Genomic DNA, 27,349 nt, shown 5'->3' with positions numbered 1-27,349 from the left:
GCAAAATCAATTTTTGTATACCTTTTGGCAATAAAGTCATGAGGCTATGCTAAGTCCCATGAAAAGAAATTCAAAGCATTCTAGCTTTGAATTCAATTCTTTCTATGTTCAAATTCTATTTCTTTCAAATTCAAAGCTTTCTATATTCAGAGGAACATGGGGGCAGTGTAAATCAGGACCCTGCATTCCATGAGCACAGAGATGATTCCTGTCCTAAGAGTCGACCTTGGGGTCTGGCTGCCCTGTGAAAGTATTTGCTGAATGGATATAGATACACATCTGCTTCAGGAACAAAGGGATGTTAAATATACGTGTGTCCATGTGTGTATAGCCACCCAACCTGAAAACACGACTGAATCGTAACAAAGAGGCTTACTTCCTCGAAGTTCAAAAATCTCCCCAATCAACATGAAACACGGTTCAGCCAAGGCATCCTTCCTTCCATCCGCATCGTCACCATAATCTGATAGGTCACTGTCCTCCTCTGCCTCCTCCTGGGGGAACAGAAAAGTCATGGAAAGCAGGTCACTCACCCAAGACAGATGCAGGCACCACCCCTCTTGCAGTGTCAGTTCTGAATGACGTCAAGGTTCAACCTCACACAGTCCTTCCACTTCCCTACATGCAGAACGCTAGGCCTTTTCCAAAAAGGTCAAAGTGTATCTAACCCCAGGGAAAACCTTGATCCCAAGGCCTTACTCAAGCTCTAAAACAATTCTGAAAAGCCTCTGTCACTGCATTAATGAGGAGTGAATTCGCAGATGACAAAATAGTTGTCTAACCATTTGGGGTTTTCAAAGGCTTTTCAGCTTAAGTGATTTTAAATTCACTGTGTTTTACAGGCATGTATCATTTAAAGTAATTTATTTTTGAGGCTCTGAATCAAGCTGTTATTCTGTATTTCAGCTAGTCTCATTTCCTGATCTTCGTATCAGCAGTCTTCAGTTGAAAACTCATCATATGCCAGGCACCAGGCCAGTGCAAACGAGTGTGACGGGGCGCCGGACTTTGAGAGGCCCTGAGCTCTGTGCGGAGGTGACCAGGAGACACGTGGCCATTTCTGTAGTGGGGTGCAGACGTCAGCCAGAAGATGACAGCCGAGGAAGTCCATTCTGCTGTCTGCAGAAGCAGCAGCTGGCACTGTGGACCAGGGCTTCGGGGCTGGACGGCAGAGGAGCAGCCGGGAAGTTGCAGAGGAGGAGTCCCCCCACCACCAGAGGCTGCGGAGAGCAGGGAGGAGCCACAGCCCAAGGAGGCCTCCCCTTCAGAGGGCAGATTCCGGCAGTGGCTGGGCCACAGGGGACATGGCGAGAGGTTCAGGGATAAACGGGAGGTGGCAGAGGTGAGGGGCCAAGTCAGGCCGGACACAGCACGTACGGCCGTGAAGGAGAGCGGCAGGGAGATGCTCGGGAGGGAGGTGGGCACGGGATCCCCTGTGGGCTCCGCTCCAGCTCACAATGCAGCAGACGCTGCTTCAGGGTCACTTCCTTCTGTCAGAACTCATTAAACCAATTCCAGTGAAGAGGTGGAGGGGTCTTTCACTGAACTACAGAGATGCCGGACTTCAGAGATGGGCTCGGGTAACGTGCTGGAGAGCCAGGTGAGGGCCACAGCCCGAGTAAGAAGCCTGCCGGAGGGAAGCCTGAAGCCCGGGTATGAGTTCCCCAAATCTGCAGTCTCCCTCTATTCACTCCTTCACCCACTCACATCACCACCAGGTTCATCTTGCTTTGGAACACGCCACAGCTTTCCATCCCCTGAGAATAAAGCTTGAGCCCTGCAGCCCAGCACGGCCTTGCCCCTCCTTCTACCCTCTGCTTCATCTTCCATCAGCCCCCTTCCCGGAGCCGTCCCCCAGTCCAAGACCTGCTGACTGTTCCCTAATACATCCTTGTCTCCTGAATCTCACTATCAGCTCCAACTCCTCCATAGTGAAGGTCCCCATCCTGGGGAACAGCCAGGCTGCCTCCCGTAGAGGGGCTCCCCAAGAACCTTGGCTGCATCCCACCTACCTGCTTGCCCATCCTGTCCCCCAACACGACCCTCATGGTAACTCAAGGGGGTTGCTTTCTCCCCACGTGCAGCAGACCTGCCACAAACACCTGCTACTTCACACAGCCTGCAAGAAGACGTTTGCTTAAATACGTTTCAAAGACATACAAGCTTTAGACAGCTCACCTCCTGATGGGAGAAGAAGTCGCGAGGGAGTCTTTCCAAAAATGAGGCTAATGAAAAACTGGCTTTTTTCCCCTGCACGTCAATAACCTTGAGGTAGTCAGGAGAAGGGCTCAAAAAGGCATAAAGTGCTTCACTCTGACACAGTCTTTCATCCGAAAGCAGATTCTGTGGGAGAAAGAGGATTAATTCTTCCTACATGGTAGGAACACGTCGTGCACTGGAAGCCCCCGACGTCAAGAAGAAGAGCTGGCTGTCTCAGGAAGTGTACTTTCCTCGTGATTCTGAACCTAAAGCCATTATCCTTTCCCCCTGAAAGAAAATGCATTAGCCCAATTCTCACTGAATCTCAATGGCAAACAACTCTGGGTAGGTTGACTGGAGCTCCCTGACCATTCTGCTGGTGGGAGATACTGGCCCACAAGAGAACTCACGGCTTGGGGCAACAGAAAAGTCTCGCTTTGCAAACCGCCTGCAGATCCAGAGGCCACCACCTTTCAGAGTCAACTTAACTGTCGCTTGTCTGTGTTGAAACAAGGTACCTATTCGCACGGCACACCAGGATCTCACTCAACCACTCAACCACTGTTTCATGGCTACCACTGTTTCATAGCTGAGCGAAGAGCTCTGTGCTGCCACCAGGTGGTAACTGCCTGCCAGGCGGCAGCGTTGTGTCCCTGGGCTGCCACATTCCCCATGTGGTGCATGCTTACATGATTAGATAACTTTTTATTGGCCCCTAGACTGGAAATTTCCTTCAAGTTCTCTATGTGCCTGTCTGGCCTTAGGAGAGAGGAAAGGAGGACATCGTCAGGTTCATTTCTGTGCAAAGCAGGTGCACCTGGTTGCGGGATCAATGAACCAGTAAGAAATCCTGCCCCATGGATGGGGTGACTCCCTGGGGGATGGAACTCGGGTTCTAAGGGCAGAACCCTCTCTGCTGGGAGAGGAGAGAGGAGCTGCCCCATGAGGTTTGTGGTATCTTTGTTCAGATGCAAGCTGACATCTGATAAACCCTATGACCCTCCCTAGAAAAGCCCCTCTGAGAATGCCTAATACTGCCACACTGGGGACTGGGGTCCCGGGGCACCCCGCCCCCGGCCCCCCACATTCCAGCGGTGGTCAGCTCCCTGTGTCCTGCAGAAGACTGGCCTGAGGCTGGAGGTTCTGCCTCAGGCGTGGGAAGGAGACTGCGAGCATGGGCCGCTGGACTCACTACTGCCTTCCCGGCCCCTGAGCGTTTATTCCTTTCACAGAGCCTTAAACGCTCAGCGGTACGTGAGCGTGCATGAGCAGGAGTGAGGTGTTCTCCTTCCACCTTGATTTCCTGGCTAATCTACACTCTGACACTCTTTCATAAAGTCATGGAACGGGTAACTAGTGGTAAGCCTCAAATAATACAACAATCATAAACATGGAAATGATTCAGGATGCGTCAAGTGTTTGGACTGAGTTATATTCTATTATGAAGTTAAATAAATTAATTATGTATGAAAAGTTAGATATGTTCTCAAAGACTATGTCCATGGGGGAAGGTATAATTGGGATTTTATCACATTTTAATGCTGAGAACAGAATTCCAGTCCCAATCCTTCCCCCCGAGGGCTCAGAGCATGTCGCTGCATGTGGCGGAGAGTGGAGGAGGGCTGTGGATAGGAGGGGACAAGTGTACACGGCATTCTGGGAAGAGCAGATAGCACGGTCACCCCCAGAAGCAGCTGCAGCGCAGTCGGGGGAACGGCTGGAGTAAGGTGTCTGCGTGTGAGGAACAATCAGCTAGATTACTAAATATCTGTTATTAGTTTACCTCGACAGGGACCCATATATAAATATTCACATGAACACACACTCAATGGAAATCCTCTTTTCTAGAAGGTCTTTTTGCATTTTGCTTTTCCCATTTGCGGGATGATATTATGAAACTTCAGTCGGCTGTGTAACCTACCTAAATATATCAAACAGTGAGCACTTTCAAATAAAGTCTTTGAGGAAACGAAAAACAGTTTAAACAGTTACTTCCTGACTTACAGTCCTCCTGATTGGAAGACAACCCGCTCCTTGGGAAGCTGTTGGACCTGTTCAGGCAGGTGGTCCCGCCCCCAGCCTCACCTGCGCCACCTAGTGGCAGCGCAGAGCACATGCTCCTCTTGGCACCAGGGCAGGAACCACGAACCTATTTCCATCACCAGCAACTCAAGTGGGGCAAGCCTGGCCCCTCTCCACATCCCCAGAAGTGCAAGGGTGCCCTGGTCTCTGAAGTACAGCTGGAAAGGTGGCTGAAAGGCTGGCAGCACTGAACAACCCTCCCTTCCCAAAGACCCTCCCTCCCCCAACAGCAGAGGCTGCAAGGAAACGCAAGTGTTAGCTGGAGGGTCCTAGAGCCACACATGAAGGACTTCACAACCTGGAACTGTGAATAATGCAGATTCGTTTCACAAACAAGACCTTAAATTCGTCTGAATGATTTAATCAGGTACGATGCTTGAGTGGGTTTAGTATTTCGGAGGAGCCTGGTAGGCTGCAGTCCCTGGGGCCGCTAAGAGTCGGACATGACTGAGCGACTTCACTTTCACTTTCATGCATTGGAGAAGGAAATGACAACCCACTCCAGTGTTCTTGCCTGGAGAATCCCAGGGACGGGGGAGCCTGGTGGGCTGCCATCTATGGGGTCGCACAGAGTTGGACACGACTGAAGTGACTTAGCAGCAGCAGCAGCACATTCTGAATCAGCAGCAAGATAGTAATATTTCTGTAAGACCACTTAAACATAAATGATTCTCTATCCCACTTCTGCCATAATTAAACTCGAAGATGCAACTTTTTATTTCCTGATGGACATATGCATACACACAAATTTATATATTTATAACAACACATACATGTATCTTTAGAGAGAAATGAATATATGAGAGAAAAGTAGAAACTGACTGACACCTGTAAGGGAACTCTAGCTAAAATTTACCTAATTTAACTATGATCTGTACACCTGATTCAAATGAATATATTTTAATATAGCCTCTATTGAGAATCTGCAACATCTATGAAGTCCCAGGACTTCCAGCTACTTCTTCATTGGCAAACAGTGTTTTATGAGGCAAAGGTTCATGCTCCCTGCCCCTGAGAACTAGGACTCAGGAGCCCACAGTGTGAGTAACTTAATTATAGTCTGAAGACAGAGGCCCCAGCTAAGGAAAAAATGAATAGAGGTTGCTACTGGAGACAAAGCATAGCTTTGTCCGGTCTTATTCTCTAAACATAGACTGAAGGAAAACAAGTGTTTACAGGAAATCTGGAGACTATCTTTAGGACCATGCAGTAGGCAAAGAGCTCAAAAAGCATTAAGCACAAAAAAGAAAAAAAAAAAAGGATAGATTGGACTAAAGTTGAGAATTATGCTCATTAAAAGAACTCATTAAGAGACTGAAAAGGCAACCCACAGAAACACAGAAGAAATCTACAGCACAGGCTTACACAAGAGACTTACATCCAAACCACACACCCAACTCCTGCAAAGCGATATGGAGAAGACAAGTAACACAACAGAAAAACAGACACAATTTTAACTTCACAAAAGAAAACGGTCCAGTGTGGAGCGACCAGAACCCTGCATGCTGCTGATGAGAGTGTACAAACTGCTTTGACTACTGAGGATAAAGGAAAACCCCCAATCTCCAGGGAACCCCCCAGCAGATATTCACCAAAGACTAGCAACGGCAGCTTCAGCTTCGCTCCCCTGCACAGCCTCTGGCTGCAAACTCTCTGAACGCCCGCCCATCAGCAAGAGGACGCATGGACTGCGGGGGGTGTGCACAAGGAGAAGCCCATTCAACAGTGAAAACAAGGAGGAAAAGGAAATCAAAGATGGTCTGCAACGAAGAAACTCGGGACAACCACCCTGAGTGAAAGGAGTCGCACAGAAGCGGGTCCACACCCTTCACTCATGTGAAGTTCAAAACCAGCTGTAACCATGCGGTTGGGAGTCAGGACTCTGGTCCCCTGTGGTGATGCTGGTGGGACAGAAGACACCCTGTCTCTGGGACTGGATGCTAGTTACAAGGTTGTGTCCAGCTACAAAACTGGAGAAAGCCTTACATATGGTATCGGCATATTCTATATCTATACATCGGGTCCCATCACTTCATGACAAATAGATGGGGAAAAAGTGGAAACAGTGACAGATTTTCTTTTCCTGGGCTCCAAAATCACTGCAGATGGTGACTGCAGCCATGAAATTAAGGACACTTGCTTAATTTAACGACACATTAAGCAAGGACACTTGCTCCTTGGAAGAAAAGCTGTAGCAAACTTAGCGTATTAAAAAGCAGAGGTATCACTTTGCCAACGAAGGTCCATAGAGCCCAAAGCTACGGTTTTTCCAGAAGTCATGTACAGATATGAGAGCTGGACTGTAAAGAAGGCAGAGCACCGCCAAAGAATTGCTGCTTTCAAATTGTGCTAGAGAAGACACTTGAGAGTCCCTTGGACTGCAAGGAGACCAAACCAGAAAATCCTAAAGGAAATCAACCCTGAATATTCATTGGAAGGACTGATGCTGAAGCTCCGATACTTTAGCCACCTGATGTGAAGAGCTGACTCACTGGAAAAGACCCTGATACTGGTAAAGATTGAACGCAAAAGAAGGGGACAACAGAGGATGAGAGGGTTGGATGGCATCACCGACTCGATGGACATGAGTTTGGGTAGACTCCGGGAGATGAAGGACAGGGAAGCCTGGTGTGCTGCGGTCCATGGAGTCACAAAGAGTTGGACAGGACTTAGTGACTGAACAACAACAACAATAGTTTAACTACAAACACACACACACACACACACACACACAAATAATAAAAACAAAGAAGAAAAAAACCCCAAATACCCTAAACCAAAGATATTTTGAGAATCTGGCATGATGTGTGAGAATAGAAGGTGAACAGGCAAACAGTTAGAATGGAGTCAGTTTAACCCCAAGTTACTAATGTTTCCTTCCACACCCAAAAAGTTTTCAGTGGCTTACCTGTAAAAACTTATTTAATTGATTCTTTGACTTTTCCATAAACTTTTGATCTACAGATTTGAAAGGCAGCTTGCTAAGAGAAGGCAACTGGACTTTTTTTAAAGAAGGGAAACACTGTGAGAGAAAAGAAATAAATGTTAGTTATCTCAAAATTACATTTAAATCTTTAAAATTTTATTTTAGATTTTTAATAAGAACAAACCAAGTAACTTCCTCTTGTATTCATTCCCTCTGAGACTGAACACCTTAAAAACCTACCTGTTCTAACCAGCTCAAAGAATATGGAGGAACAGGACATGGACGAGAAAAGCTAAGACTCGTCCCTAGACTGACAAGTGCCTGGAAGCTGGAAATCTTGGAGCCAGGCTGGGAAGACGGGTTTGCACACAGCACAGAGCACAGGGTTCTGGGTAGAGACAACTGACTCACGGCAAGAGTTTTTCTCTTGGAATGTGTTTTGTTTACAACACATCTGTAAAACGTTATCACAGTTGACAAAAGTAGAGCATGGGAAGAACCAGCTTTACAGGGGCAAAGTGCAGAATGTAAATATATTAATAATAATAATAATGGATGTTAATAAATAATAACAACAGGCTTTTCTTTGTGGATTAAATCCTGTGTCCTGCCAGACACTGTACGAGAAGTAACAGCTATGCATGTGTTTAACTGCTCAGTCGTGTCTGACTCTTCACGACTCCACAGACTGTAGCCCACCAGGCTCCTCTGTCCATACGATTTCCCAGGCAAGAATACTGGAGTGGGCTGCCATTTCTTCCTCCAGGGAATCGTCCCGACCCAGGGATGGAACCCAGGTCTCCTACACTGGCAGGTGGATTCTTTACCACTGAGCCACCAGGAAAGCCCGCTCTGACTGTAATTACTACTAATAAAAACAAATAATGATTGCTATGTACAGCACACTCTTCTAAACACTTTGTGCGTGGTTACTCCTTTCATTCTCATGACAGCTCTGGGAGGCGGGTGAGAAGACATTGTTAGTATCTGTGCCCACTGATGAGGGCAGAGAGGCAGAAACAGACGCAGTGGCAGGGCCAGTCACGAGCTGGTGACCAGGGAAGCGAGGATCCAAAGTGGAGGCAAACTCTGGCAACCTGGCCCCAGAGCCTGTGCCTTCAAACACCGCACTTTACAGACTCGATTCCTTTGTGTGATGCAATGCAATATGTTCTACTATTTATTCCTGCGACCTCGAACGGATCCCTTTATCCTCTAACGAGTCACAACCAGCAGCTTTGAAACCACTGGCCAGAGATACCCTCAGCTGTCCTCCAGCTCTGGGGTTCTGTTGGATTCAACGGAAGTCAGACAGCCCTCTGTGTATTCAAGGACTCCGACTAGACTAGACGGTTGACCTACAGGTAAATTCCAACCATCAGGCTGAAAATACCACTGTACCAGTGTCAACAGCAAAGGGGAAAGAGGGACCAGTTTCCCCGTGTCATTAAAACGGAAATGGGCCCTGAGATCTCTTCTCGCTCAGTAATTCTAAGCCTGTGCCCCAAGCGTTCGTACCTCACTAAGTCTCCGGTGTAAATTCTGAAACTCACTGAGCCTCCTGGGGACCGTCCAGTTCTTGGTTTCAACTCCTCCAACTTCCTGTAAGCTTACCGTGACAAAGTAACAGGGCATTTGCTCGCTGTTCTCTTCTGTGATCTTGGAGAAATGGGTAAACACAACAGCAAGAAAGAGCACGGTGAGCAGACATGGCAGGCAAGATCCCCAGCACCCCTCCAGGCGCCCTCTCCCGGCGTGCAGGTCCCGCATGGTCCCCAGGACTTGAAAAGGACGGGCTCTGCTCTGGCTTTAGGCTACCTCAGAGGGCACAGCCCACCTGAGACCGGGCCTATCCGAATCTCAGGGCCCCTTGCAGAAGCAGAGGGATTTCTTTGGTGAGTAGAAAAAGAATCAGAGGAAGCACAAGAAGGATCTGACACGCAGTGCAGGTAAAAAGATGGACTGGGCCACGCAGAAAGATCTGGAGCATTTCTAGGACCTGAGAACAATGCCAGGCTGATAGCAGGAGAACAGAGACCTCAGCCCCACTGGGAACCAGATTCTGCCGAGAACCTGAATGAACTTGGAGGCAAGACTTCCCCTGCATTCTCCAGACAGGAATTTAGTCTGGCTAGCAACCTGACTTCAGCCTTACGATATAGAGTAGAGAACCCAGTCACACAGCTGGACTCTCAACCTGCAGAATTGTGAGCTAAGAAATGGGTGGTGTTTTGAGCCATGAAAGGCAAGAAAATTTGCTCCACGGCAAAAGAAAACTAGCCTAGTGAACTCAACATCCTAACTGCATTTCCTTGAAAAAGCAAATTAACAGTAAGCAGACAGGTGTGAGAGAGCAAAACCTCTCTCAGAGAAGGATGGGAGGCTTCCTCAGTTTAATACAGGATTCCACACACCGTGGTTTCTGTTTTCATGAAATTTCACGTTGGGAGACATGATTTCCTCTACCTCCCAACTGAAGACAGCTCTTAGGCACTCACACACACACCCTGTCATAATTCAGAAAAGGCCACCATTGCTTCTAATTTAAATGGATAAGAGAAGAAACAAAAAGAAAATATGCTGAATTGAAGCTTGAATTAGGGTCATGAACCGAATTAGAGACAAAGAGTAAACAGAAGAGCAAAGCAAAGGGACACCATTCTGCTGAGCACCAGCTGAGCCCCACCGGGTAGGAGGACCACCGTCCCTCGTGGGAGGCAGGAGGTGGAGCACAGACAGCCCACGGCCGTCCCGGGAGCGCACAGCTCACGGAGCCTCGCCTGGCTCAGAAATCCGGAGGGGGACCCCCCCCTCCACCGTTCCCACGGGGGGCTGCTTCGTGGATGCTGGGTGGTCAGACGATCCCTCTGTGTCCACTGCCATTATCTTTCCAGGGACCAAGGTCACAGCAAGCTCCTGAGTAACAACTGATGACCAGGGCAAAGGGCCTTGTGAGGGTTTTTCCTCCTTCCCTCCCTCCTCAGTAACTGCCTTTGGAAGACAAGTATAAGCAACTGTGAAATGCCAGAGGCAGCTCTGGGCAAAGCTGAGGAAGCAACAGAATCTGTTTGTACCCCATCCCCAGGGGCTCCTCTTTTATACCTTTTGACACCATGTGCCCTGAGTGCCCCTTCCTAGACTTCTACACCAAAGGCAATTCCATCAGCAATGAGTAGGCGTTTCTCATGGTGTTTCAGGCTCTGGGCAACCTCGCCTGACCTGCTGTCCCCCTTCAACTCAACAAAGGCACCTGGCCCTGCACTGTAACGGGAGGACAGCAAGCACCAAAGGCACACGGAGGGCGCTCGGTAAGTGCTCACGTGGCGTGGCTTTCAGGCTGGCACCAGGAGAATGTGCACAGTTTTGCTTCCTAAACTAGAAGTGAATTTCAGATTGTGAATTCTAAGCCTTTCCCCAAGAAAGAGTGTCAGGCCACTGATGATGGGAAAAGCAGGGATGGACACAGATAAGTTGGGCAGATGGGCCCTTGAAAATCTCAGGAGTTGAGTACTGGTCCAGACATATGAAACAATGATGGAGACCAACAGTAACACTGACGATCAGTCGAGTGTGTGTGTGTGTGTGTGTGTGTGTGAATTGTAACCTCCTAATTTATACCCCCACCACCCCACACCTTTCCCCTTTGGTAACAATAAGTTTGATGCTTTTGAACTGTGGTGTTGGAGAAGATTCTTGAGAGTCCCTTGGACTGGAAGAAGATCAAACCAGTTAATCCTAAAGGAAATCAGTCCCGAATATTCACTGGAAGGACTGATGCTGAAGCTGAAGCTCCAACACTTTGGCCACCTGATATGAAGAACTGACTCACTGGAAAAGACCCTGATGCTGGGAAAGATTGAGGGCAGGAGGAGAAGGTGATAACAGAGGATGAGATGGTTGGATGGCATCACCAATTTGATGGACTTGAGTTTGAGCAAGCTCTGGGAGTTGGTGATGGACAGGGAAGCCTGGCATGCTGTGGTCCATGGGGTTGCGAAGAGTCGGACACAACTGAATGACTGAACTGAACAATAAGTTTGTTTTTGAAATGTGTGAGTCTGTTTCTGTTTTATAAATAAATTCATTTATATCATTTTTTAAACTCACATTCCACGAGTGATATTATATGATACTGACTTTCTCTGCTTAGCGTGATAATCTCCAGGTAGGGTGGACCTGACTTTCTTCTCCATGTGTCGACAGTCAGTTAGATGGAAAGGAAGTTTATACTAATGATATAAATGTATATAAGCATTTTGCCATCAAATGAAATTATTTTTATATTCAAAAAAAGGGATATGGTGTATTCTGAAAACTACTGTCCCATGTCCCTCAGAGAAGAGCAAAATATTTTCTAATTCCAGGAGGAAATATTCATTATTAAAGATCTTAGAGCTACTGATGTCTGAGCCACTGACATCAGCAGGATGAATCAATCAGAAATACATTAAAAAATTTTCATCTCCAAATTTCAAGTAGTGTTTTCCATTTTTTTCCAACCTCGGTAGAAAAGGAAATTGGTAATTTGAGGACATCAACTGTTTCTATCTGAAAGTTGCTTACAATTTGTGAACGAGGACAACCTTCTGTCTCAAGGGGAGGGAGACGAGATCTATACCAGGCAACCCAACAAACAGCTCCCGGTCAAGAAGAGAATGGAGATATGGAGCAAGTAAGGCAGGACCAGGGCAGTCCAGAAGGATGAATATAAGCTTTTGATTCCCAACCCTGATTCTTTGGGACAAAATCTAATCCGATAAAGCCAAACTTACACTCTGGGAACAAATAGGTAATCAATTGGGAAGGGAAGCAGTCAGGCCTACCTCTCCACTGGTGATGGAGGCTTTCCACAAGCCCAGGTTCTCACACCACCAGTCTGTTCGCGCCATGTGCAACTGGAGGTCTGTGCGTTCTTTCTCTATTAGAATTATCTCCTCTTTCAATTTAGAAACAATCTGTCACAGGGGGAAACATCCTGGGAGTTACAAAACCATCTAAAATGCTGTGCAGTTCACCAAATCAACACACACAAGTCAGCTTTGTTTCTATATACTGACATTGCATACTCCAAAAAGGAAATTAAGAAAACAGTTTCATTTACAATAGCATAAAAAAAAATCACAAAATACTTAGGAAATTAAGTTTAGCAAGGAGGTGAAAGATTCCTACAATGAAAACTACAAAGAAAGAAAGAAAGACATTACGGAAGACACAGATCAAGGGAAAGACAACCCCACAATTTACGCAACTCTATCATTTGAAACCAGTAGCTTTGCCTCAAAACTCTCCTGATCATGCAGTCTACAAGGACCTGTTCCTTCTTGAGAGAGCCTGCAGCAAGGTTGTCCTGCCCTGCACCATCAGCACGGGCTGTAATTGTTTCATCTTTGGTTCCACTGTCAGCATGTTTGTGCTCCCCGCCCCGCCAGGGCAGGTTTCTCTGTTTACTCTGGTTCTTCATCCTGCCCTGCACTTACCCATCACTGAGGTTTCTGAATGCACATACAGAAAGTGCCAGAGGAGATCAGGTTGGCAGAGCAAAGAGCGCCAGCCGTAGCTACATTAAGGGAAACCTCCTTGTCGGACCCAAGAAGCAGGAACACAAAGCAAGAGACCGCACCACTGCCTGGGTGAGATGCTATTTACATTTTTTTTAAACTTTCAAATTCTGTTGGTTTCTAGCAAAACAATCCTTTTTTTTCCCCCACTTTTTTGCCGCACACAGCATGGCATATGGGATCTTAGTTCCCTGACCAGGGATCAAACCTGCATCGGAAGCAAAGTCTTAACCACTAGACCGCCAGGGAAGTCCCCAAACAATCTATTTCTTGCATAATTCTATGAGATGATCTAAGCTGTGCTTGGAGTGTTTGAAAGAAAAAAAAAAATTAAGATGGTCCCTGCTTAGTTAACTCACTTCCAGAAACAACTGTGGCACAAGGGGCAGTTTAGCCCCTTTCCCAAAGGCACTGCAGACAAGTCAGATAAAAGACAGAGTTATAACTGAGGATGGAGAACACAAACCAGACCATAACAGGTAAAAGACAAATGCCCCCTATTCTATACTATAAGCAAAAAAACCCCAAAACCCATAAAAACAAAAAAAGTGGAACTTACAGAATTTCTATCTATCAAATTAGAAAAATGGCAACTTTTACAGACAACCTTGAAAATGGAAGAGTTACCTTTTTGTCGGGTTTTGGCGCATTTTGAATAGAATTTAGAGCTTGCCTTTTATACTCAAGTTTCTCATTTAGTTCTCGTAGCTTGTTTACAGCAAAGCTGGCTTGTTCATTAACCCGACTGGAGCTTTCATCCACAGCTTCCTCACCGACTTCACCTCCCGAGTCCTGGGGGAGAACGCCACGTGAACCACTGCATCTCACACAGATGGAATTTTCCCTCAGTATTACCTACACTACAGGCTCTAGGGCATGACAATACACCGCTCCAAATCACTGGATTCCACTAAGGAAAGGACCACAGTAGAAAGCCTAGAAGCAGCCTGCTTTTTCTCAGCAAAGTGAAAAATCACAGTATTAGAACCAAAGTAACTGGTGTTTGGAACTGCAGTGAAAAAAAGAAATATTTGATAGCCTAAAGAAAGGAGAAAAAAAATTTCATGTTGCTATCTCCCAAATGGGAACCTGCACAGAACAAGGGAAGGCAACTGAGTTATCTTTCCAACTAAACCCAGATGTTCTGTGCCTAAACTCTGCCCCCAAAATGCTGAGACCTGGCTTGCTAGCTTTTGGTCTCCTAGGATATTATGAAAAATTCATGTGAGTCTCTTTAAAATCAGTTCAGTTCAGTTGCTCAGTCATGTCCGACTCTTTGCAACCCGGTGGACTGTAGCATGCCAGGCTTCCCTGTCCACCACCAATTCCAGGAGCTTTTAAAATAAAATTTCCGAATTCCCACTAGTGAAGGTATTTTTAGCATACACTTTGCTCAGCCCTTCTTTTAAAGATGTATTTTACTAATCAAGAGGTAGATTATTTTACAAGTTAGATGGTTAGCACTTGAAAGTGACTTAAGATTCATAAAGAACTACATAATTTGGGAAAAACCTGAATAGATTACCAACAAACAGCATGTTGGTAATTAGATTCATGAGCAGCAAGAGCATGAAAGAACTGCTCAGAACTGTCTTCTGGTTCGTTTACTCCTTAACTTTCTTCCACATTTTTTTCTTCTAGTTTTTCTTACTTGTAACAAACAGTAAAGAAAAAAAAAATGTCAAAGGAAAATATTAATAATCATAGAATACCAGGCTGTTTTCATTTTTATATATTCTCCCTAATTCTTGTCCATGAGTATATGTATTATGACATTATTCTATGCCTTTATACATTCAAGAGGGTATTCTGCCTTTCTCATAAAATATATTACTACAATGCTGCATATTTGAGGGTACTGTAATCTTCAAAATTATAATTGCTATGGCTGCAGAGTATTCTATGAATTGATAATAAACTGAGGCATATTCCTATTGCTAGTCCTGCTGTGGGTTGATTTCTGCTTTTTTGCCATCCCAGATATGTTAAAATAAACTCCACAGTGCATAAACCTTTTCCCCCCTACATTATAATTATTTTCATAGGATAAATTTCTAAAAGTGACTATACTAAAACAAAGAATAGGAACTTTCAAAAGGTCAGTGATACATGTCACCCTTCTTTGAATCCTAGGTGACGCTGGACATTTTTCATGTTTGTTTACGATTTATTACCTATCGTATCAACGGGCAGTTCAAGTCTTTATTCAATTTATGTGTTGGATACTCATGTTTTTACTAATCTGAATAAACTGTTCACAACATTTACACATCAACCATTTTAATTTTTGAGCTAAAGACCAGTTTGTTTTAGCTGTGCTATTCTAAAAATAAAATGCAATGAGTAGTGACCAATCAGTTTAGTGGTTCTGTTCACTGAAAATGTAAAGATCCATAATAGAACTTTTTTTAAAAAGTCTGAATGAAGTTCAGAGACATCCACTTCTAAAACTATCATGAAGAAGCATCTGATTCCTCAGGGCTTGAGACATAGTGAAGTGGACAGAAAGAGAGAATCCAAGATAAATTACAATCTTTCTATGTAAAGTGACTCTAAAACACTTTTTCTTTGTACTTTCAAAACTTTCAAACTTATATAAATCATTAATAGCGAAAGGGAGATGGCCACTGGGCTACCCAAAATGATCTAATACACTGTGAGAAAATTAGACTTCAGGTATGGTTGGACAAGATTTGTTTCAAAATATCTTAATTTCACTTGATTGTGTTTAAACTCCAAAATATTTCCTGCAGGTCTTCCTACATTCTCTGCCTCTCATCTTTTCCCCATCCTTTTTGTCTGGTCTTGGGCTAGACTGGCAAGCTACTGGTTCTCTTACCTGGCCTAAGTCGCAAATGTCTCCCCAACCCCCCGAGTCCTGCCCTCACTTTTCAGGCATCAAACTCACATGTGTCCCAGGCAGGGAAAGGAGGTCTCTGATACAATGCTGGGTAGCGGTACCCAGCCGGTCAGAAGGACAAAGAAAGCACCGACCAGAAGCAGTGAGGTGCTTCGAAGTTCTATATGTTACAAGATGAAGGCACACACCCTATCTGACTCCCACAATCTGCGCCCACCTAGTCACGTCCAACGGGTAAGCACTCGAAAGGCAGCAGAAAGGTAAATGAGACTCACCACTTCATCCTTGTTGGAAACCAACTGTGAGACATGTTTTTCTTCCTCTTTCATCATCAGTTTCTCATACAGGTCGCTGACAATGAATGAAGGGTAGTACCTATCCTTCAGGGTCTCATAAACGTCTCCCTGGATTTTGCAGAACACTTCTATCCCTTTATTGCCCACAAGACACTGCTGGATTTCTTTGTAAAGTGATTTTTCCACTGTTATTTCTTTGCTCTCCACGAAGAAATTCTGGTAAATTTCACCAACTAATTGTGGGATTTCATTCTGAAAAGATGGGAAGATAAGGAAAGAGAAAGTATGAAACACCGTCTCTGAGAAAAACTATTTTCTTCCGAATTCTCTGCATTTTAAAGGTGGAAGGAAGACACCTGGTGTGCAGCTTTGTGGGCACATTCAGGGCCAAGGGGTGTGCATCAGACCCTGAAAAAAAACCAGTTGAGTCCTTAAAAGGAACACTTTACATTGAACAGTTAACAAATATAAATTCTTTTTAATGCTGGAAGGAAAAAACAAAGAATGAGAACAGTTCTCTTCTTGCACTGGATTCCCTTCTCATAAATCTCAGTTTCACAGGAATATAATTCATCAGCTAAATTCAATTTGACTTTTCCATCTAATATAAACAGAAGTGCCAACTTCCTACTCCAGAAGAAAGTCAATATAATAATTGTGTAAGTAAGAGACATATTCTTCAGAATGATGACTTACTACACTGTAATCAAGCTTGGTCTTAAACACTACACTTAGGTCATAGCCATCCTACTTTGAATGTGCAAACATCTCTTACATCTGATTAACAGAACCTTTGCATTTCTGCTAGAGACAACTCTAGGAATGACGTAAAGTCTTTAACAGTAGCAATAAAATGAAGACAAACGCCTTAATAAATACTATGAACATAAACAACATCATAGAACTTTTACATCCTAATCAGTGTTGCTAGATCAAAATATAGTTATTTGAGGAAGCTATACCTTCTTGCTGTACTGACATTTTTCAACTTGTTTTTAATAGTTCAGGAAATTTCTTTGGATTGCTCTTTATAGTAGTCCTCTGATAGCAGCCAAAGCCAAGTTTGTAGCCAAGTCTGGTAGACAAAATATGTAATAAAACTGGCTAGTACAATATTGAGTAAAATGAGGTCATTGGTGGCTTATAAATTAACACTGAAAGAAATTCCTAAGATTTCAAAATACTATGAGACTGGATTTAGTTCCTTAACCAATACAGTCTGTGATTTATGATGTATTCTAAATTGGTGTTAAGCTCTAGCAACATTCATATTAAGTGTAAATGAGTAATTTAATGTACATAGTGCTCTTTGGGCTTATTTTAATAAGCCTCTCAAAATGTATGTATTATATATGCTGTATATATTGTTATATATGTTTGTTGACATATATTCACAGACATGTATTTCACATTCTTCAACTTAATTCTTAAATATATATTGAGAACTTGCTGAGCACAAAACACAATGCTCATTATTGCGCTTTCTACTGTAACAGATATCTGTAATCAAAATTATTTTTTGTCTTCCTTAACACAATCATTTTAAATAAAATGACAGTTAGGTGTGCACATTACAATATTAAAAATAACAAGGTTATGAGAATGAGGTACAGGTGATAAGACCAAACTTATAATAGCAAAGCGGGTAAGACGTGCCTTTTTATAATGAATTACAAAATAACTACCTGAAATTAAATTCAGTAACTGGGTACATCTGTAAATCTTTTCTCCTTGACTACACATTTAAAAGCACTTTCTATAATAATAAAATCTAATTTTATTTACCATTATGGGCTAGAACACAATGCCAATAATATGTCTGGTTTAAAATATTCTTTTAATGTATAGCTTATCTTACAGCTTTATTGAAAAACATAGATACACTGCCTAAAACACAAGCTTTCATCAGCCAGTGATTAACATTCCTTTGGACCTATATATCCTACCTTGTTAGCATTCTTTAAGTACTCCACAGACTCCCAAAAACTAATTAGAGCTCTTTTGTCCATCCTTTCCATGTACGTTCGAAACTGCTCTCGGTAGACAGTGTTAGCCAAGATATCTTCGAACTGAAGAATCTATGAAGCAAATGTAATTAGGGGTTTTTAAAAATCTAATTTTAAATATCAGTTCACTTTGACTTCCAAAGGATTCATTTTCACATTCAGGAAAAAAAAATGCCTCATTTTCTAAGGTCATAGAGTGCCTGTTTCACCTTCCTAAACTTTAAATTGAAAAAGCTTACTGAATACTCAAAGTGCACATATTCAAAAAATACCAATTTTCTATTAACCATTAGCTCATTCAGCAAAGGATTTATTTGGCTTCTACTCTGTATCAGGTGCATTTCTAGGAAACAGATAAAAATCCCTGCCTTGCATGATGAACTGCTGAAAGCAACCATGCTCATAGTAGAAAAGTCGAGAGATGTTTAAGAGACCAGGTAGCTGGACTCTAGTAAATTGGTATTTTTGTTTTCCATCCTATTTTCATATAGGTAAGGAAATCTACAAATGATTTCATACCTTGCCTTTTTGTTTATAATATCACATTCATTTTAAAAAAATCTCTTATATGTATCATATCATTTTAATTGACCCATTAAAAGTCCATTGTATGTCTAGCATTCTATTCACACTAGGTCAAACAAGTGGAATCAAAATGTCATAAATTCTTTAGTTAGGCAAAAATTCATAAGTTTTCTAAAACATATATATTGTACACAAACCTTTACAGTAATTCAGGACTTAACAAGGAGAAATGCCTCAAATTAGTTTAGAAGGAATTTAACTCCTACATCCTTAGTTATCTATTTAGTAATAAAAATGATGCCTAAGTATAATGCAGAGAGGGCAATGGCACCCCACTCCAGTGCTCTTGCCTGGAAAGTCCCATGGACAGAGGAGCCTGGTGGGCTGCAGTCCATGGGGTCGCTAAGAGTTGGACACAACTGAGCGACTTCACTTTCACCTTTCACTTTCATGCCTTAGAGAAGGAAATGGCAACCCACTCCGGTGTTCTTGCCTGGAGAATCCCAGGGATGGAGGAGCCTGGTGGGCTGCCATCTATGGGGTCGCACAGAGTCGGACACGACTGAGGTGACTTAGCAGCAGCAGCAGCAAGTATAATTCAATAAAAGGAAAACTTATATTTAAGATTCTTAAAACTAATATAGTAGCAGATGGAAAAATTTCAGAAATGTTATCAGTAAGATTTTTCTAAAATCAAGTGCATATGATCAATGCATGTTTACCTCCTCTGCCATGCACAGTAAGTCTTCAATCTGTTTTGTGGGCAGAAAGGGGCAGGCATTTTTCTAGCAGCTCTTGGTAACTAATTAAAGGAATGACCATCCCTTGCTACAGATCATTAATACTTAGAATGTAGCATACTAACTTTGGGAAATCATAGAATGTATCCCTCACTTCAGGTAAACCTACCAGTGAAACATTTTAAAGTACAAATCCTAACTGTACAGGCTCCAAAGAAGTCTGAAGGCTCCCATATCAACTCTGATAGGAATGACAGATTACTCAGAGAAAAACTCATTTTCAACACAGAGAGGAGCCGGGCAGGAGAGACATCCAACAGTTCTAAGGAAGTCTTCCCAGTCTAATCTCATAGATTGAAATGAATTCCAAGTTAGATACAAATTCTTGTATTTGTAAAATTAAGCCCCCCAAATCTTCTAAAATATTAGCTGCTTTTATTCTCTTATTGTGTCTTATGAATACTCTTATGTTTAGTTCTAAAAGTGCACACATAAACAAATAAATGACTAATTTAACATCTGATACATCTCATATCTTAGCTGGTGAACTAACCTTAAGTTCTCTACTCCAAGTTTTTTGTTTCTGTTTTTAATTTTCTCTTGAAGCCTGCATAAGCCTTTCACTGAGTAACGCACACTAACGGTGCAGGTCTGGGTGACCAGGATGAACAGATGGCACACTTGTGAGTCAAATATGTTAATGTGAGATGAACCCAACCTCACTGCATTAATCTGAGATGAGCTATTCTCAGAAATTCTGAGACTTCGTACATAAGTGGGAAAGAAAACACTGGGTAGGTCAAAGTGGACACTACTGCTCAACAGATCATTTAAAAATACAAGTATATATACACAACATAATACCAATTACCATTTACTAAGGGCTTCCATACAGCAAACACCATGCTCTTGTGTTAATTTCCTCTGTTGGATTAACACATTTCTTTCTGTCCTAAAACCTCTGGTAATTCTGGGATGGGTGCTGCCACTGGGCAGAAGACAAAAACTGTCCTGGTGGATGTTTCATGTGCCAAAGGCCATGGAGTGTTTCAGGCTGGAAGGTGCCCTGTGATCATTCTTTATTCCCCCTCAGGGATTTTTATTTATTTCTTTTCACTATGTCCCAGTCCCACTGGATCTGGTTTCATGATGCGTATGCTGTTAACTTAGTTTTATGGTCTCTTAACCCACAGGCTAATTTTTCTATAGGAAATACATCCCTATAGCACTCAAAAAGACCACAAGGCCTAGAATAGTAAATAAATATTCTCCCAGAACACCCAACGTGTTACCAAGAGGGACCCAGGCCCAAGATTCTCCGGCCATGGAATATCCACAATATACTCATGAAATTGTCTATAGCAGACTAAAGAGAATGTGGAGAACTAGGATCCTGGGAACGATGTTTTATCCTGAAAGGAGAGTTCACAATTGGATTTCTCTTACATTTACGACATCACTAAAACATACCCCCGAATAATTAATGCCAGTTGTAATAGATGTTTATTGAGTGCTCATTATATACCAACTACTGTGCTTATCATTTTATGTGCATTATTTAATTCCATAGTTACCATGCCCTGTACGGTCTGTACACCTATTGTTACTTTACAAACAGAGTACAGCGAGGCTAACTGACTTGCCCAAAGTGAATCCCCAGTGAACCTGGGATTTAAGAGTCAGGCTTTCTGACTCTGTAGCATAACTTTTTTGTTGTTGTTGAAACTTTTGATTTTATATTGGACTATAGATGATTAACAATGTTATGATATTTTTCAGGTGGACAGCAAAGGGACTCAGCCATACATATACATGCATCCATTCCTCCCATCCAGGCTACTACATGACCCTGAGCAGAGTTCCCTGTGCTCTACAGTAGGTCCTTGTTGGCTACCCATTTTAAATAGAGCATTGTGTACATGTCCATCCCAAACTATCCGTTCCCCTCATCCCATTATAAAATACTTACTCTTCTCAAGAAATTACCTGATTTGTATTCAGGCCAAAAGATTTAGCAAACTAAAAACAGTACGGAAGTCAAGAAAGAAAGGTGGATTGAGAGCTCTGTAAGAACTTCAGGGGAGACAGAGCCGGGGAGTCTTTTCACATTCAAGCGCAGGGTCCTCAGCTACACTCAGACTTGTGAGCCAACCAGATCCGGGTTTTTATATAGTTCTGTCTCTTCCTATCCACATGGCCTTAGTAGGTAATTTACTTACACTAACTGTTTCTTCATCTTTTGTCAAATGGAGACACGGAGTACATATTCACTGCCCCGTGGCGAGAGCTAAGTAAAATAACCTCTAGGAGACCTGCTTCGCTGCTGGTAATTTCTAGCCAATTAGTAGTGAGTAATCTGATTGGGCCCTTAAAAATATAAATATGCTCCTCTGGGATGACGGGAGGACAAAAAGGAGATAGGAAAACACACACAGGCGTGCACACACACACACACACACGCATCTCACACCTCCCGATCACACCAGTTACCACTCGTGGAAGTCAAGGACACCAAGAAATGTGGATTCCTGACTCCTAAAACTAAACATGTGAGTTTATGTTAGGGAATACATGCTTTAGGTTAAATTACCAAGAAGTGAAAGCACTGTCTATGTGGTGACATCAGCGTTCATAACAAACACAAAAGGGCCAAACAAGAAACCACCAAGTTCTACCTTCTGGCTCTGAGGTCCTTCCCCCTCGTCGAAGGCCCCGTCCTCTTGCTGGTCATAGGCAGGGCCTCCCAGGACTCTGATCCTCTTCTCACACTGCTTCTTCGCCACAGTCAGCTGGTTAATGTACCTTTTCATGTTCCTGGCCCTCAGGAGATCAGCCTTCATGGCGGCGGTTTCCTTACCTTGAATGAGACAGATGGGCAGTAGGCAGTCAGAGGACAAGGTGCCGAAGAGGGAGGGAACGTGGTCACGCTGGGCCAAATTTGTGAAAACGTGGGGCTGAAAATTTGCCATTTGTGGCATGGACAGACCTGGGGGTCATTGTATTTAGTGAAGTCAGTCAGAGAGAAAAAAAATAAATACTGTATGCTTTCTCTTATATGTAGAATCTAAAAAAAAGAAGCAAATGAATATAACAAAAAAGGAACAGACTCACAAGTAATAAACTAGTGGTTACCAGAGCGAAGAGGAGTGTGGGGAGGGTCAACACAGGTGAAGGGGTTGAAGAGGTACAAACTGCCAGGTATAAAATAGGTAAGTTACAAGGATAGAACACACAGCACAGGAAATAGAGCCAATGTTTTATAATAACTATATGGCGTATAATCTATAAACACAGTGAATCACTAGGCTACAGGGCTGTCTTTGGATTTGCCTCTCCTGGACACTACGTGGTCTCCGGTGACCAGCTTCCTGAACACACTGCGTAGCTTCCTGTGGGGCTTCAATATCCATTACCTCAGCAGGTCCCCCAAGAATCTGCCTGGCTCCATGCCCTGTCCCCTTCAGGTCCCTAGTTCAGAGCTCAGCAAAGACATCTCTGGTCACCTTCTTTCTCCCTGCAACCTCCACCCTAAAACACCAGTCTTCTCCCACATGGCTTTATACTTTCTCTATAGCACGACTGCCATACCACCTATTTGACTTCCTTATCCTCCAAGTGTGTCCTCATAAAAGTAGCATTTTGTTTGTTTATACACAGCTGTGCCACCAGCACCCACAACTGTGCCCGGCAACACTGTCGGGACTCAGGGAACGCGCTGAGTGGATGCGTGATCTATGTCAGATGTTACCGCGGGTTCAATATAACAGAGCTAATGTTCTGCTGAGTCCTCGCTATGCATCAGGTACTCTGCTCTCTCTCGAGCCCTGGCTGTGAGAGAGAACCCGGGTGAGACTCCTCACCTCCTGCTCCTTACCTTACTCCAACACGGCGTCTAGCTCTCCCTGCCACCAATCAGCTGTGGCCAGGACCACGAGCAGACAAGTCCTGTGGACGGCTGTCAGTAGAGTCTGCAATCAGACCAGAAGCTGGTCTCTGCCACCCCAAGCTCTGTGGTCTCGGGGAGAATTTTTTTTAATTTTAACTTAAAAATATTTACAATGGTTTGCTTCCTTAAGTTGACATTATGTAATTTAAAGCAAAAGCAAAAACTTCACACAAAATTATTTTTTAAAAATGATTAAGCATCAAGCACCTCCTTGTGGAGAAGGGACTAGCTTTGCACATATAACCTGCAGGCAGGGAGGGGCAGGGGTTGAGGGCAGGCTTTTTTCTGTTAAATGGGTGAGAAATGAGCTGGTTTTAATGCTGGTGGAAGGAAGCAGTTAAGAAGGAAACAGGCTACAAGTTGGGAGGGTGGTACCCAGTAGACAGTGAGAAAGGAGGCTAGCTTTGGGGGAGGCCACCCCGCCCTGTGGTGACAGGAAAGCACAGGGATGGATGCGGACACCAGCCAGTCTGGACCTGGTGTTGGGAGCTGCAGCAGTTCACTTCCGAGGGGTCTGCTGTCTGGAAGCAGGGAGTGAGGTTATCTGCTCAGAGAAGTGTTAGCCACTCAGTCGTGTCTGACTCTCTGTGATGTCAAGGACTGTAGCCCACCAGGCTCCTCTCTCCATGGAAATTTTTAGGCAAGAACACTCGAGTGGGTAGCCATTTCCTTCTCCAGGGGATCTTTAGACCCAGGAATCGAATCTGCGTCTCAAGCTAGGCAGGCAGATTCTTTACCATGGAGCCACCGGGGAAGTTCTCACACACTGAGGGAGACCTCCAGTTCCCCAGGGTGGCTGTCACACCCTCAGGTCAGAGTCAGTCTGTGCAGAGGCTGACAACCATGCCTGGACAGGCTGCACACGTCCAACAGGAAAAGCTCAGGCAAGGACCACAAGGCACGGATCTATCAGAGCAGCCCTTCCGACATGCATCACCAACGGTCACGCACAGACTTCTGGTCAACAGTCGGCCCTGTTCAAGGGGGTCTGTCGTGTCCCAGGGTGCTTTCAAACGTGTAACTGAGGAGAAGGGAACGAAAGAGGATGAGATGGTTGGATGGCATCACTGACTCAATGGACATGAGTTTGGTGATGGACAGGGAGGCCTGGCGTGCTGCAGTCCACGGGGTCGCAAAGAGTCAGACACGACTGACCGACTGAACTGAACTGAACCGAGGAGGCATTTTCATCTGACGCCAATGATGGGTTCTCAGTGTGTCCTGTGCTTGGCTGACAGGGAGGCCCTGCTCGAAGAACTGAACTCAGCATCTCGAGAGGAAAAGTAGTATTTCAGAGCCCTCTTTGTGGGAAGACAAATGTCTGATGTATGGCAGAAACCAACAAAATACTATAAAGCAATTATCCTCCAATTAAAATTTTTAAATAAAGTAATTGTTAGTCTGTCTCCAAATTAGAATACTGCAAACTGAAATTATTTGTGGGTGTACCTAAAGAAATACTTGCTTGGAATTGTGACTTTTACAGAAAACCTTTCATTTGTTTTTTTCTGCTTCCAAAACTCACATTATTTCCATTACACTTAGATTCCAAGGAGCTTAAACTCCCACAGTTGCATTCCACGATTCTGCACTGATTACATTTATTTTAAAAAGATTTAAAGCATATATTCTTAAACTAGTTTGCATTGGTTACATTTATTTTAAACATGCTACATGTATATTCTTAAACTCTAAATTCTGTGCATAATCTTTAAGCTACTTTAAAATGCGAAGACAAAAAGTTGCCTTTTATAACATAAACCTATACTACAATTTTAACTTTGGGTTAAAACAGGCTAATCAAGAGAGATACAGAGGAAGAAACTGATACACAATTAACAACAAACACATTCTTCTCCTGAGAAGGCTTAAAAGTCTTTCTAAAAGGACAAAAACAGGCAAATTCCAAAGGGAAGAGAGAGAATAAACCTTCCCCTAAAACCCAGCTGCAGAGCTGAGAAAACATCCCAGAGTCCTGCTAGAGTGTCCCCTGCTTGCGTGAATGCCTTCTGTTTGTTGAGGGCCAAAGTCATTGTCTGATCACAAAGCTTGTTGCTAACAAATGCAATGGCAGTTTGTTGCTTAGACAATTCTGTTTATTTTTTTGCCTCGGAAAACTAATGCCACGTTCAGGGCTTAATGCCTAACAGGGCGCTGCTGCAGTGCATACGACTGTTGTGCAAAAATCCTAGGAAATCCAGCGAGAGAGATGAATACGCTTCTTGGTGACCTGAGGACCCGTCCAGCCAAGAAACCCTCTCATCAAGAGTAGCGCGGGCCAGCGGGTGGATGACACACTGCCCAGTTCATGCCAGCCTCCTGCAGCCGCGTCTGCTGAGCCCTAGGTAACGCCGTGTGCTGTTGAGCCGGGTGAATCACACAATGTTTATCGAGGTTAAGGAAGAAGGCCGTGACCACGAATGGTGGCAGGCGCCACAGTGGGTGCAGCAGCTCTTTACATGGGTGCCAAGAACACGTGAGTGCCGTAATTGTCTAAAACAATTCATCATCAGTGTTTACTGGCTGCCCTCCCAGAGAGTCCAGATTCTGCTCAGGTGAGCAAAAGGGAAGGGGAGCATTTGCTGCAAGAGTGAGCTGGGTCAGACCTCAGAGGAACCCCCTGTGGGCACTGCAGGGGACCAGTGAACTACGTCACAGAGCCCTTTGGGCCGCAAGCCTTCCGCCCACGATACGGGTCCTCCTTGAGGGAGTAAAGTGACTTGCTGCAAAGCAGAAACACAGGGGACAACCGCTGGGCGCTCCCCCCAACGTGGCAAAGGGCAGTGAAGGGACTTACAGTGCAAACCAAGGGCCCCAAAGCGGCACCAGCGCAGCTGGATGAAAGCGGCACCCCCGCATCTGTCGAGCACTAAGAAGCACCCACAGCAGAGTGTTTCTCTTCTCACGTCAGACTCCAAGGCGCAGCCTAACTGCGGCAGCCTCGGTGGGCTGCCTGAGGAATCCCACGGAGGACACACGGTCTCACCAGTGACCTTCCAGGCAGCGAAACCTTCCCTGTGGGGCTGTCCCGCGTGTCGCAGGATGTCTCGCAGCATCCCTGGCCTTTACCACTAGCTGCCAGAGGCACCCCTTCCCCCTGGGCGACAACCAGAAACGTCTGCAGACCTTGTTAAATGCCCCCTGTCCCTTGGAAGGCAAAACTGTACCCCCCACCACACTGGGAGGATTACTACAGAGGTACAGCTCCGAAGGGGGTGCAGGAGGCAAGGCTGCGCTTGCCCACCCCCACGGGGCTCCCCAGCATGTGGTTCCGCCCCCCACGATGCACAGGTCTCCTCAGGCCCCCCAGGCAGTGGAGGGAAGGGATTATCGGGGCTCCTCGCTGGCAGAGTTCAGGCTTCTGTCCACACTGACAGGCTGACAAATCTTTGAAATCTCTCCTGTACACTGAAACAAATGTTTCAGTAAAAGGTCCTAAGAAGGGGGTTCAAGAAATGGGTGTGTATTTATTTAGGGATTAGTGAAGTTTCAGCGGAGAAGGCAATGGCACCCCACTCCAGTACTCTTGCCTGGAAAATCCCATGGACGGAGGAGCCTGGTGGGCTGCAGTCCATGGGGTCGCTGAGGGTCGGACATGACTGAGCGACTTCACTTTCACTTTTCATTTTCATGCATCGGAGAAGGAAATGGCAACCCACTCCAGTGTTCTTGCCTGGAGACTCCCAGAGACAGGGGAGCCTGGTGGGCTGCCATCTATGGGGTCACACAGAGTCGGACACAACTGAAGCGACTTAGCAGCAGCAGCAGCAGCAGTGAAGTTTCAGCAGGAGAAATGCTGTTTCCTTCTGAATGCAGAGCTGATGGCAGTTCTCGGCAGTTACCGATCATCACAGACTTCCTCAAAGTTATCTGAAGATCACCTCAAAAGTTGCCCAGGAACTAATGCAATATTTACCTTACTTTCCAACTTAGGGCTGGTATGCTTTAAAAAAAAAAAAAAAACAAACACAGAACAAGTGGGATTCTCTTATCACAGCAAACACCTGAAGTTTCAGAGTCAAATGTGCTGCTCCCCTTCAGTAGGAAGGATACTTGAGGAATGAGCAGAGGCCCCAGCAGGAGCTCCCGGCGGAGCCTCTCCTATTACAGCGGAGAAGACGACAGAGACCTCGAGGGCCAGGCGAGGCCTAGGCCAGGGGCCTGCAGAACACCTTTTATCCATGTTTCCCTTCCTTAAATATATCAAGTGC

At 44.6% G+C, this 27,349-nt stretch overlaps 1 protein-coding gene across 4 annotated transcripts in view; it reads right to left on the bottom strand.

Moving 5' to 3' along the window:
* Positions 1-27,349, bottom strand: part of SNX25 (sorting nexin 25) — a 90,117-nt gene that overhangs the window by 8,157 nt on the left and 54,611 nt on the right. For 2 of the 4 annotated variants that reach the window (XR_005721489.1, XM_040243062.1), the window contains exons 7-15: positions 21,868-22,049; positions 17,868-17,999; positions 15,901-16,173; positions 13,393-13,557; positions 12,031-12,162; positions 8,726-8,866; positions 7,190-7,303; positions 2,179-2,343; positions 377-494 (exon numbers count right to left, since the gene is read on the bottom strand). Coding sequence is in view for 3 of the 4 variants with exons in the window: in XM_040243062.1 (XP_040098996.1) it covers positions 377-494; positions 2,179-2,343; positions 7,190-7,303; positions 8,726-8,866; positions 12,031-12,162; positions 13,393-13,557; positions 15,901-16,173; positions 17,868-17,999; positions 21,868-22,049 (1,422 nt within the window). In the remaining variant the exon portion in view is untranslated. Of the gene's footprint in view, positions 1-376; positions 495-2,178; positions 2,344-7,189; positions 7,304-8,725; positions 8,867-12,030; positions 12,163-13,392; positions 13,558-15,398; positions 15,644-15,900; positions 16,174-17,867; positions 18,000-21,867; positions 22,050-27,349 lie in introns of those variants that run through there. The other 2 variants (XM_040243063.1, XM_040243064.1) reach the window with 2 other exon arrangements.

Source organism: Oryx dammah, unplaced genomic scaffold (genome assembly GCF_014754425.2).
Source record: "Oryx dammah isolate SB20612 unplaced genomic scaffold, SCBI_Odam_1.1 HiC_scaffold_7, whole genome shotgun sequence".
In the NCBI taxonomy this organism is placed as follows: Eukaryota; Metazoa; Chordata; class Mammalia; order Artiodactyla; family Bovidae; genus Oryx; species Oryx dammah.
This window is presented reverse-complemented; position numbering and strand designations above follow the sequence as displayed.